This window comes from Anomalospiza imberbis, chromosome Z (assembly GCF_031753505.1).
Source record: "Anomalospiza imberbis isolate Cuckoo-Finch-1a 21T00152 chromosome Z, ASM3175350v1, whole genome shotgun sequence".
NCBI classification, from domain to species: Eukaryota; Metazoa; Chordata; class Aves; order Passeriformes; family Viduidae; genus Anomalospiza; species Anomalospiza imberbis.
In genome coordinates, this window is record NC_089721.1 from 29,117,751 (window position 1) to 29,131,582 (window position 13,832).

General features: G+C 38.6%; 1 protein-coding gene across 8 annotated transcripts in view; it reads left to right on the plus strand.

The window, feature by feature from the left end:
• PRUNE2 (prune homolog 2 with BCH domain) overlaps nt 1-13,832 on the plus strand; it is a 134,393-nt gene that overhangs the window by 89,894 nt on the left and 30,667 nt on the right. The window contains exons 1-2 of one of the 8 annotated variants that reach the window (XM_068176572.1): nt 4,406-4,577; nt 11,734-11,883. The exons of 6 other annotated variants lie outside the window; for them this stretch is intronic. In XM_068176572.1, the coding sequence (XP_068032673.1) occupies nt 11,864-11,883 (20 nt within the window). In that variant the 5' untranslated portion in view covers nt 4,406-4,577; nt 11,734-11,863. Of the gene's footprint in view, nt 1-4,405; nt 4,578-11,733; nt 11,884-13,832 lie in introns of those variants that run through there. One more of the 8 variants, XM_068176573.1, reaches the window with a different exon arrangement.

Consider the following 13,832-nt stretch of genomic DNA (forward strand, 5'->3'; position numbering starts at 1 on the left):
AGACTTCAAAAACTGAGTGATAGCACAGTAACAGTGTGTGTGTAGTTTGGATAGTATTGTATGATCTCATAGGGTGAAAAGGCTTAGATTTAGGATTGTAGTATATGGTGATATATGGGAGCCAAGACAGAGAATTTTGGGTGTGGGTTAGTTGTGTTTTTTGCACCTTCTTCTTCCTTCTTCTTCATGAATCTGGATGGTTTTCTCTAACTGGGTGAAAGATGTCTGCCTTTCAGGTTTCAGGTGATCATAATTGGGTTAGAAGCATAAATAATATAGATGTCAGCTGTTTATTGAATAACTGGGACTTAAATAGCCTTGAATAGACACCATTTTAGCTCACTTTCTCAACTTGTTAGAGAGTGCTCACATCTCGTGAGTTTGTAATAGATAAGGATAATAAACTTCAGAGTGAAACTTCAAAAACAATGTCTCCTGAGTTTTATTTGCCCTGACTTTGGAGCAAGAAAGAGCCTGGTATTCCATCAAAGAGGGAATTAAGGTTTTAAGACAGAAAGCATTAACAAAAACCAGAATGAAGAAGTGCCTTAAAATCTTGATGTCTGCTAGTCACTGTGCCCTTCATCCCAATGTCACACATAATAACTCTCAAAGGTGTTTTAAATAAGTCTATGGCTAGGGGTGAAGTTCTTCCATCCTCTCCTGTTTTATTTCAGCAAGGAAAAGCTTCAGCAGAGAGTGAAGAATAAGGATATTTACTAGTATTAGTAGTATTAATATTTGATAGCACATTACTAATGTCAATCTTTCTAGAAAGAAAGCAGCTTTTTATACAGCATGTTAGGTGGGCAGAATTACATACTTTGCTACTGGTGACTGGAGGTATGCCAGCAGAAAAATTTATGAAGATGGGAAATAATTTTCTTCTTGGTAAAAGGTGTCTTCTTTTACAGAGCTATGTGAAGGTTTCTGGTGATGAATTGGTCAGGAGGCAGAGGGAGAACACTGCAGATGGCTATGCTAGTTTTTACCCAGCATATTCCTCAAAGTATTTTAGTGGCTGTGTAAACCAGATCATTCTTGCTTTTACCTTTGGGGTAGGGCAGTATATCCTTTTCCTTATTAGAAATAGTTAGAAAGAGCTGAACATAATACTATTAAATGATGTATTGATTTGAGGTACAGGAAGCAGTGAGAACAGTAGAAATAAGAACAGGGATATGTGGAAGGTTTGGGGGAGAGCTTAGAAACTGGTGGCAAAACTGAGCAGAAGACAACTTCCTTTGAAGAACTACCACAATGTATTTAACCTGCTAGAATAAGACTTCAAAAGAAAGCTCCATTTATCTTTCTGATTGCATTTTCTCGAAGTAACAGGAATAATTATTTTCTGCTCACATGTATAATGATGTTTTGGAAAAGATAGTTCTTCCACTGCCTCTGTCTGAAATATCCCTCTGTGACCACTACCATACTGCTGGCTATTAAAATTGCCCAGTAGAGAAAGAAATGCAGTGTTTTATTAATAGAAAAGCTTGCTTTCATCACATTCCCCTGTGCTTGCCAGTGAATAAAGATAATTAAATTTAATTAAAGAAAAATATGTGACTGTTACAAGATTAATAAGAATTCTGAGATGACTGCTGTCTCTGTGACTTAGTCAAATACAAATAAATCTCAAAGCCATTAATTATTTGAGTCAATATCAATGCCCAGTACTGAAATTAAATACTGACAGACTGGACCCAGGGAAAAATTCACATTGATTCCAGTGACCAAAGGTTTCACCAAATATTTTCTCAAAATGTCTCTTCTGTCATCCCAAAGCTAGAATAAGGCAGTGAGTTAGGGATCCCAGGTTTGCCTTATTCTTTTATGGACAAAGCAGGGTCATATATATATAGGATTCTTAAAGGCTTGAAAATCTGTTGTAAGAAAAAATAAAGTAACATTTACTTTCCTTTGGATATCTGTTTCCTTTTTTTCTTGGAAACCTGTGGGGCTGCCATCTTTCACTTCTCTCAGGATTGTTTATTAATTGGCCAGATTCACTGGAAAGCAGTTCCAGGCACTCTGGGGACCAGGCATGCTGCTTCAGTTATGTTTCCAGCTCCTGCTGAATTACAAAATTATGGACTTGAAATGGGAATTGAACGTAGGTCTCCTACTTTGCAGCACAAAGAATGACATTTGACTTGACAAAAAGACCATGCTTTAAAGGTTAAAAACCAAACATGTAAGTAAAGGAGCAACAACTGAGAAGGCTGCTTGTAGGAAGGTCCTGATGATCTCATTTTTGTAAAAACAGCTTTAATATTTACATGGCAAATATCAAGACCTTTATAAAAATCTTTTAAGAAGAAAAGAACAGCAATTCACTGACTGCAAAACAACTTCAAAAGGGAAAAAACCCACAACTTACTATTATTTACTAATTGTACTGAAATTTTAGTTAAGTTGTGAGATTGGCCTGATAGAGCCACTTTCTTAAAGCAAGACCTGGACTTTGTTAGTATGGTTTAGCGGTTAAATGGAAAAATCCCTCACTATTAAAAGCACCACTGTTTCCTGACCTACTTAATTATATATTCCAATCAATGTGATCAATGACAAGAGACTTCAGCCTGAAGTGTTAACAAGCATTGAAACTTTAATTCTGTTCACAGAGACCTGACTTTGACAGTGAGCCTCAGTGAGGTAAGTGGTCCCAGCAGAGCATCTGTTAAGGAGTCCATGAACTGGTTCTGGCCTTTGCACAATGAAGGGCACAGGGAAATGTTGTACCAGCAAGTGACTGGACACTGAAAGACACAGAAGGGTCTGATGATTCTGCTGGATGACCCCCTGAATTTTGCACACACAGACTGTGAGGGCATAAAATCCCAGAGTTTCCTGTGTTTGGGGCCCTTCCTCAGAGGCACCCAGCTCAAGCTGTTCTTTTGTTGTTGCACCATTAGGTTATTTTAAGGATTTAGACTCTGCTATGGGAAGCATGGGTTTGCACTGGTAAGGAAACCTGGTCTGACCACTTGAGTGTTGGGGTCCCAGCTCAGGTACTGTGAGTGTGACTGCCAGAATGGCTCGTGGATGGTCAGACAGGGAAGTTTCCTTAAAAGCATCCTAAAATCTCAAAAATATTCTGTGGTACTCTGTACATGGAGAATTAAGACCTTGTTTTCTGCCACATTACTAATTTCTCAGTTTCACTGTAATCTTGCTACTAATGACTTCTATTGTACATAAATACTTCATAGCTTTATTTCTAGGATACAGGAAGTCTGAGAATTATGGACTTGTGGGTCCATGATTACTGGGTTTATGAACTTCTGATTTTAAATCAAATAAATCTTGGCCAGTTTAAAAAGTGCTAGAAACATCACCATCACTGGAAATTTTATGTACAGCTAGGTGACAGAAACATCAAAGATAATGTGTCTCTGTTCTCTTTGGAAGTGTACTTTCATACCGGTGATTATTTTTAAATTTCTTGAAATGCTTTGTATTTATCTGTTTTAAATAGCATCTGGGAGTTATTTACCAGGATATTTGTTGCAGGTAATGACCACTTTCTCTGTAGGATTACTACCACCATGAAAAGCAAGGTGGGAGCCACTGAATTGTAATTTACACTGTGCTGTAGCTATGCGTGGAGCTGTACTGAAAAGAGAAAACGGGGTTAGGCTTTTGTTTGGTTTTGACTGTTTCTGGCTAAGCAACCAGACGTGAAAGCTTCTCCAGTTCACATTGTTTTCCAGGAGGATCTGTGCAGTATGAAGAGAGAAACCAGATGAAGGTTAGGCTGTACTAGGGTCTAGTGCCTTGCTACAGGGATTAGGATTGGAAGGTGTTTTGCATTTGGAAAGAAACCTAGATTTTTTAGGGACCCTACTTGCAACAGACTTTTATAAAAGGAGACTGTGAGACTACACTGCCTGGGAAGAAATACCCTTTCTTTCCCTAAGAAGCACAATCAGGACCACAGGCTGTGGGCATTGCTTCCTGCTGCACATAGTTTGTGTTTTCAGAATCTACCGTGCCTTCTGAATTGGTGGTTGTTGGTGTTTTGGTTTTTATATTTAAATTTGCACCTGCATTCCCATTGCTAAATTGCAAACGGAAAAAAATTATGCAAACCATGTCTGAATGTACATGTGCTCTATAGCCATCAATGCAAACAGAAATGAGGGCTGAGATAAGTTGAATCCATAGGAACTTTCGTCATGCAATCGCAGCATAAGCTTTCCTCAGGCAGTGAAATGAAGCAGCAGGGAGCCTTTTTGCTGCCGCCGGCTGACTCGCTGCATCAAAGTTTGATGATGCTCCAAGGAAGCTCCACAGGGAACGTGAAAAAGAATCGTAATTTTCACGGCCGAAGCACAGCTCTGCATTTGTTTAAGTGCGCCTGTAGCCAAAGCGCCGTGACTGCTGTCTGACACAGCCGACTGTGTGAAGGCAGGTGATCACCCTTATGTAGCAGTACCACCACCCACGTGACAAGAAAATGGTGGAGGATCCGTATTCCTGGTAAACTGCTAGAGAACGAAGGATGCTGAAGTGCAGCAGTGAAGCATCTTCACTATTTTTGCAGTAGAGAGGCCTTTTCAAGTCTTCAGAAGGTAAGCGGCTCGGCCCGAGCGGCAGATGTGCAGAAGATTTTCTGGTTAGTGGCTCTTTATTGCAGTTATTTTAGACAGAAAAAGGGTAAATGTTAGTCAGCATGATGCAAAGCACTCCGGACCTCATTACTGAAAACAGGGCAGCTGTATTTTAATTCTGTTGCAGCTCTTTATGAGAGAAGCTTACATCAGTTCAGAAGGATTTCTTTTATCTGAGCACTGGCATGGTATTTATAATTAGGAAACAAAACTTCACTGCACAGTCACCTAATGTACTGGATTATTTTCAGGTTTTTTTGCCTAGCTCTGAGGATACAATGGGCAAAAAGGGATGAAAGGGCATTGCCAGCATATATCTTGCTTTTAAAAGTGCTTAATTACTGGTAGCTCCACTGTTTGTGACAGCTCTCATTGTAGGCTACTTGGCATTATAGTTTCAGGGTTTTTTTCCTTATCAACTGAAGCATATGATTTTTTAATTTTTTGCAATGTCCTCTTAAAATGTTGCAGTGACCAGTCTGTGTAATTTTTGAAGGTTAATTGATGAAGGAGGCAGCAGTAATCTGAGTGGTAAGAGATTCAAATACTGCTGAAGTTGGTTTGTGCAGGCAGTATTTTTTTAAAAATTTAATTATAGGCGCTTGATTCAGCTCATTCAGTTACTTGCTTTTCTGTGTGTAATGAAGGAATTAAAATATTCTTCAGTTCCAAGTATGGTAAGCACATGAATGATAGTGATGCTAGTGATATACAGGACACATTGAAATATACAGAATGTAAAAATATTGGCTACTTAAAGCAACATTGAAAGGAAATGTATGCAGGCTTTTTTCTTTAGCCAGAATTCTTCTAAGGGAGCTGGGGAAGGGAAGGAGGGGCAGGCAGAGATATAATTTCTGGATTTATGTATATTTACTTGGAAAGCAGAGCTGTTTTGAGAAAGGGAGGATGCACACAGCTCTAGCAGCACTATCAGGAAGCATTAAAACAACTGTGGAGGTCAGAGCAGGGAACAATGCACACCAATCCTTACCCTGCCAAACATTTCTTTCTTCCAGGGCTGCCATGTTCATTCTTTCACTCTCAGCAACGCTCTTCACTGATAAATTATGTGGGATATATATGTACAAAGATCTAAAGTAGCTTTTTTTCCCTGGCTTTGATTAGTCTGTTTTTTTGTTTGGCCATGCATAAATCTGGACAGTAGAAAATTAATGTAGTTAGAGACAAATCTAGTTTTTGCATACATTCACTACTTAAAAACTTTATATCCTGCTGCAGGCATTCTGTTGCAGTTTTGTGGCATCTCTGTATAGAATTCAGCAATAATAGGAGAACAGTGTTATTTACAGCTTGTAATATATCTGTAGGAAAAGGCATGCCAAAAAAAAGCCATCCTAAATCCCCAGTCTCTGTTTGGGCAAAAGTTGCAGTTTGCAAACTTAATTCGAGACAATGTGTAGATGAGAATATGTTTTTAAAAGCTCCTATGAATATTTATAAGGCTTTTTTTAAATCACTGTAGTGTCTACAGGATTGGAGACACTTCTATCACGTCCTGCATAAATACCAGAAAATAACAATGCTACTGCAACAACAAATAATACTGAGGCATGGGAAGGAGGGAGTGACATTCCAGTTGCTTAACAGATTTCATAGTTTATCTACTTGGTTTTTCTTTGGACGGTGAAGGAAGTGGTTTAGTTGTTACGGGATTTTAAGAATTAACTCATTATTAGTTCTTTATACATCTTGTAGTTCGTGTTCTTATCTACAGCCTTGCACCTATGAAAAATCTATGACAGCAGCAGATGGGACTTCTATATTTTAGGCTAACAGATGAAACCTGACTGTGTCCTACACACTGGCAGCAGACTGTCTGCTGGGCAGTAGCCCAGCAAGATACACCTTTGCCTGCTTTTTGAAAGTAGAGCATAGAGCTAACCCTGCCCATGCATTTCCCATTTGTAAGTGCCATGTGGAGGAAGGAGGAGCCCCATTTTCTCTCCTCCTGAATATTACTTACTCAGTCTGGCATTTCCTGTCACTCTGACTCTTTCACAGCATTTTTGCTATGACTGACATTACTCTTTCCCACACTTGGGCTGGTTTTTATCTTCCTACTGCTCCTTGTGGCACTTCCAACTCAATGACAGAGTTCTGCTTCTGAAGGTAACTGGTGGCTTTCTGCATCTCCCATCTCTCTTTACACATGCCTTTTAGACCTGCCAGCTGCAGGTTCTAACAGTCTTTCCTGCATCTAAAACCTCTTGCCAGAGCAAGCAAGCTGCAGGCTTGCATGTTTTTCAGTTTTACTGCTTCTGTAGAGTTTGTGACTCTGATTAGGAGTCTTCCCTGGCTCATGTTTGGGACTTCTGTATTTTTCCCAAGCTGATAATTCCCAAGTATGGATGGGAATTGATTTCAGTTGCCAATTTACACCCAATAGGATATTTCCATTTTCTGGCTAAAATTCCCACTCTACATTCTGCATTGTCACTTAAATTCCCCTAATGTTTATTGCATCTCCAACAACTGCAGCTTTAAGAGGCACTAAAGTTTGACATTAACACCTTTTCAGAACCTTTTTTTTAGGTCACCCATAGCCAAGACAGGGAAAATGCAGCTGTTAGTTATTTCTAAGTTTGTGGTAGGTCAGCTAGGAATCTAAATTATAATAACATGGAACACTATAAGTTGTAAAATCATTGATACAGTAACGTGGAAAAGACGGAAGACATTTGACAGTACAGTGACACACGTGTGAGAAGAGAAAACAAAGAATTTCACAATATTTAAGGTATTGAGGAAATAGAAATATTTTGAGGATAGGGAATGAGATGATAAATAGGACCAGAGAAAAGCAGTATGAGGGGAGGAAAAGATAGAAGTCATACAATATTAAAAAAAAAAAAAGTTGCCATGTATCTTTTCCTGTCAACATATTGTCTGAAAGCTGAGCTTGCAATCAGAAGAGTGTTAGCAAAATGCTAATACTTTAATGGATGGATGAAAAAAAAAATCTGTACATCTTGAGGTTAAGTGAATTCTTGTAATTAGCAGCTCTAAAAGTCATCATCACATTTTACCACGTGGGCACGACATACTTCACCTGTTGTAAGATGCTTTGTTAAAGCATTTTGTTCCAGCCTAGAATAGGATGGTAATAAGTATCTTCAGCACTGTACATGTCATCGTCTGGACATGCAGAGAAATAAGTCCATTAAGGAATGCAAGAAATTGCCAATACTATGGAAAAACCAAGTAAAGAGAAATAGCCACTGAACTTCAGGTACTAGCTCAGTTTCAGAATTAATGGTTATGAATAATTGTTAAGAGCGGTGTAAGGCATTTTTGCATGTTTTCATATGGAAACAAATGCGCTTGATACGGTGTAGATTGTTATACTTGGAGGGGATTTCCCACAAGTCCAGTGGAAAATAGACAAGTCCAGTGGGGTATAAAAATGAAAACTTCCTAAAGGTTTTTTGGGTTCTGATCCTGCAGCCTCTCCCCTGTTAACTACTCTCAAATCATTAGTATACTTCCTGAAAGTGCAGATGGCTGCACTGGGTAGAAGGTGCACCCTGCTTTTTCAAGTGTTTCTGACATGCCAGTTACATCATTTGGAGCTGCAGGTATTCTGATGGTTGGTCCTGACAGCACAGTATGGCAGGAAAATGGTCACTGTGACCCACACATTCAGGAAGAGAAACTGGTTTAAAAGTTAGGATAATTAATCACTCAATGAGAGTGGAAGGTAGGAATCAGGTTCCTGGCATCTTAATAAAATTTAAAAATATAACTTAAAAAGAAAATGTATTTTTGGTTTATACTTATGGATCTTTTGAATCAGATTGATTTAATTTCTACTTTCTCTGCTGGCATTACCATGTTGCATTTGTATTGTAATGATTTCAAGAGTCGTTGTTGATTAACAGATCATCTAGAGATGTGGAATATTATCTGTAGAATACTAACAATGTCTATTAAGAGATCAGAAACATGCTTTCTAAATGCTGATACTGTTTTGAACCTACACAGCATATTGCCAGACCTTGTGATCTTTCAATATTGATGGAGGAGCACCCATCTTTGTGTTCTCAATTCTGATGATTTTCCATTGTTTCAGTAAAGATTAAGGAGCATTGATCTAGGCACCTAACACAGAACAACCCCTGCTCTTAGGTCAAAACTCTGTGGTGGTATGCAAGTGCAATGCTAAATAAAGAAATAGATGTCAAGTGACATGTTACTTTCTGCTTTTGCACACAGAATATTGTCTTAAGAGAATATTATTGAAATGGTAATATTAGGAACCTAGCAGGTTCTGCATTTCTCTGTAAGAGGCATAGTTGGAGACAGTGCTATTACATGGACGCTTTCCAAAAGCACCAACCTAAAGAATTTGTCCATCATGTCCATGTTTATGCCATGATGTTGTTATGTGGTTTTGGAGACTCTAGGACCTGCTGCTGGCAGCATCTGTCTGGCTTGCATTTCTAAGTCCCCATTTCGGCAAGACATCTTGGTTTGGAACTTGAATTTCCCTCATCTTATATTAAGATGCATTTTTATTTCTTGTGTCTGGAAGTCACATATAATTGAAGAAGACTGGAGCCCTGGATCTGCTCCATAGGCCTTCCTGATCCATGGGCATGTACACAGAGGTTGATGAAATAGCCTAGTGAAATCCATTATCCCTGTTTGCTTGGATTTGTCCCTTCATGGCTCTCTGCATCCCTCCATGGCTTTTCCTGTTTCTCTTGTGCTGTGACACAGGGAGTGAGCTGGCAAAGGGTTGGGACAGACAGCGTGTGCCTGCCTAGCAGCAGCAAAAGCAGCAGCATATGCTTAAGAACAGCAACTTTTATTTTGGCAGTCTTAAGCTGATATGAGGAGCCAGGAGAGCCTACCACTATGACTGGCTTCCTGGAATAAAATGAGGCTTATAGTATAAGTTAAAAGAGAGGAACAAGGGAAAAGATGGGTAGATAAACTGACACTAAACAATGAATTTGATTGGAGACTAGGAAATGTTTTAATAAAGAATGGTTAAAAAGGTATTCTGTGGCTCTAAGTGAGAATTTTAACATGTTTTCAAATCTTGTGGCTGTATAAGGATTTTTCTGCAGAAAGAATATTGTCTCCTATTGTTATGCCTAACTTTTTCATTCAACTCACATGGTGAAAATGAGGCAAAATGTTAGCACATGAAAACTGAAGTATAAAAACCAAGGAACTTATGATTTTTCTAATATTTAGTAATGGCTTATTCTGTGGCTTTCATAAATTACATATATTTCTGTAAAATATTATTATGAGCATGTAATCTACTAGGCAGCAAGCAGTATGACAGTGATGAGTTAGCATTTGCACAGATGTTTGATTTATAAACCTTTTGGCTCAAACAAACCACCACAGCTTTTTTATTTTCTTTTCCTTTTCATACAGATGTGGGAATAAAAGTCTCATGCTATGCATAAATTATAGTGCTCAATCTATAGAGTTTTCCTAAACTAATTTGTGATTAACAGCTACAAAATAAATAGCAATAGAAACATTGTTAATTTCTAACATTGCTGAACGTTTCTATGGTTGCTAAATTCAGGTCTTGGGAGGTTATAAAATTAATCAGTTTTTTTAAGTCACCTGTATACAGTATAATTATTTTACACAGCTGTTAGTAAAAGTAATTACTTTTTTATAGTCTCAGATATCCTGGAGTGGATTCCTTCCAATACACTCATTTTCTTGGTATATGGATAGAGCTGAAGCATAATCTCTGACTGATACTGACTAAATCTTGCACAGTGTATGTCACTTTGATTTGTTGCATACTGTTCTACAGTTTAGGGATCATTAATTCTGCTGAACCTATAAAAATCACAGTGCAGTCTCTTTTATCTCTGAATAGGTATCTACATAAATTTTTGTTTATTGTCTGGAAGTTTTGTAGCAGAGGACTAGTTACAGGAAGTAATTTTGGGTTTAGTGGGTACATTTATTAATGGGTTTCTTCATCTCTTACTGCACAATCCATTTGGGGTTTTGGGGACTAATGTTCTTCCTTTCTTTCTGTTTCTTCCTGTGTATTTTCATCAAAGTTTCTTCACACTAAAGCCCACTATTTTGTCAGTTGTTATTTCTGAAATTCATGTATTAACACTGTATTTCCTTTTGGCTGTAGACACAGTTGATACTGAAGTGTGGCATGCCCCTGTTCCTAAGAGATAGGAATTTGATCTTACCTCTCATGTGTTGCTAATAACTCCTCCCTTGACCTGAACCCTAACTGCACCCCCTATAAAAACCCCACGACCCTGCCTTTGCCTGGTCTTTCTTCTCCATCCCTCCCTCCTCCCCAGGGGTAATAAATGGATTCTCAAGCTTTCTGAAACAAAGACCCGTTCGTTTGTTCCCATGCCCGACACTGGCAGCTGCACCCTCCCTGGACACCAACCCAGTTGCAACACACTGCAGCACTGAAGTATGTCCATCATTTCTGTGACTTTGCAGAACATTGCTACCTGTGTAACCTGGACGATAAGCATCAAAACTCAAACACATGTAGATTTTATTAGGATTTGTTATTAGTCCAGTAGTGTTAAAGGTCTCGGAAATAACACATCTCAGTTATAACAGTTTATGGAGTTACATCTACAACTGGAAGATGATGGACAGACTGACTTTCTTCTCTGAGCACTCCAAGTAGTAAAAGTAGGAAGTAGACATTTGCTATTCTTTTTTAAAATGCTGATGTAGTGATGGTCTATAAACCTGTAATATCTTTTCTGAACAGAAATGGCACAGAAATTACAAGCCAAAAGTGTGGAGCCCTATGAAAGAACGCTAGAGATATGCTGTTTGGATATAAATGCAAAACAGCAAAACAGTTTCTTTTTCAAAAATTAAATAATATATCAAGTGTTTAATTGTGATAACGGAATGGGTTTTGCTGTTCTCTTATATGAGGTGAATGTTGCAGTAGTGTCCTGGTTTTGACTGGCATAGAGTTCATTTTTTCTCAGTTAGTATAGTGCTGTGTTTTGGATTCAATATGAGAATAATGCTTATAACACACCGATGTTTTAGTTGCTGCTAAGTAATGCTTACCCTAAGTCAAGGACAGTTTCAGTGACTCATGCCCTGCAAGCAAGCAGGTGCACAGGAAGCCAGGAGGAAGCATAGCTGGAACAGCTGACCCAAGCTGATCATAGAACATCATGCCTGGTGTATAATCTGGGGAGTTACCCAGTGAAGGGGGCACTGATTGTGGCTCAGGGATGGAGTTTGGCATGGCATGGTGGGTGTTGAGTAATTGTTCCTCTTGGAACCCCCAAGTCTAACTTTGTATTCTCCACTCCATCCCACTGGGTTAGGGAAAAGTGAATGAGTGCCTGTGAGATGCTTAGTTGCCAGCTCAGTTTAAACCATGACAGGTAGCTACAGAGATGGGTGATAGTAAAACACCCCTTGTAGATCATGTATTTCGTAACCTATTTTGGCTCTAAATTTATAGGCATTTGTATAATTGTAAACTGAAGAGGAATGGAGCAATTAAGAAAACATTTTGTGTAAATACATCCTTGATGTAAATTGCAGTTTATGGAGTGTTTGAGCGATTGCTTTAGGTTCTTCTAAGGCTTTTAATTGCTTCTGAGTAGGAAGGAATTCTTGTTTTGTCTGAAAGAAGTTAGACATCTTCCAGGTGGGGTCAAAATGATGTGAAACCCATCAGGCAGGCCAGTGATGGGTTTACAGAAGATACTGCATACTCTGGCAAAACACTTAATTCTCCTTAATGCTAAGGCACTTTCTGACTGAGCTGTGCTGAGCCTCAGTAGACAGACATTGCTGGATAAATGCCAAAGGCTTTTTCATACCTCCCAAGGAAAAAACTCTCCTCTCATATCAAGTCCCTCAAGCTCTCCTGTGTATTTTCCTTGGCTCAGTACTTGCATAAGGGTGGTGTCACAGGGTGGGGATGGGATGGGTTCAAAGGAGAAGAACTTTGTGCTGCCTGTGTGCTGCAAAAGTAACTCAATGAGTATATGTTCCCATACTTGTTTTTGTACCTAAAATTTTACTCCCTGCCTTATTCTTCAATGCAGCTCAATTTTTTCTGCAAAATTAGTGAGAAAGTGGGCTATCAGCAGGACTCTTACTTCATCCAAAACCAGGGTATACCTGCATAATGAGTGGAATTTGAGAAGATGAAAAAAGCCTAAATGTCTAGCCTCTGAATAAGCTTTCCACTGCACTTCTTCTCCCCTTTTCACATTTAGTATCCAAACCAAACATGTATTAATATGCACAAAGGTGATTTCATCCATGTAATTTCTTTGACGACTCATGTTTTGAAACTATATAAAAAAACTTCTGACATCTTGTGAAAATTTAAGAATAAAATTATTTCTCTGTGTAAAGGGAACAACTTGGAGGAAGCATGATTTACTTATCTAGGAAAAGAGCCTGGCAGTTGTGGACTCCACTTCAGATTAAACGTCTGCAATGATGAGTAGAGAAAATGAGAAAATGTGTATATTTTGAAGTCCAGCTGGTGAACAAATTGTGGTGAGAGTCAGAACTGGATTAATGTTGATCTCGTTTGCGTGTTGTAGGTATTTATTCAGAGCAGTGCACTGGAAGCATATCTTGTATTAGACTAAAGAAATTAACTTCTTGATAATAATAGCTGCAGAGCAACTTGGAAAACTGGTGATAGATCACAGACGACACAAGGGTGAGGCAACACAGCCCATAGGGATTGTGACATATTGCTGTGAATATTCAAAGCTGCTCTTTCCAAAATAGCAGAATGCTGCTGTACCTGGAAAAGTCAGGAAGGATAACTTTAATTTTGAGAAATACTGATTTGAGAAGGCATTAAGAATTATTTAAAGCTTATTAATTTATTGAGCTGTAGGGATGTCTGAACCAAAAAATGAGCAAGGAAAGTATTTCAGCCTCCTGCCTCTCCTCCTTTCAAACAAATTTGTTATCTCTCTCTGATCCACCTTTGAGAAATGAGGGGGGTTCAGCTGCTTCTGAACAAGATCACAGACCTGAATATCAGGGCAAATAATCAGTAACTTTATTCCCAGTGCAGCTGATCCTTAAATTACTGATCTGTGTGCAACATAAAAGAAGTAATTTATGACACAAAAAACCTTAATTGACTTTGACCTCTGTTCCAAGATCCTTTTTTTATCAATCCAGTAAATCATACCTGATTAGAATGTGCTTTCTAAA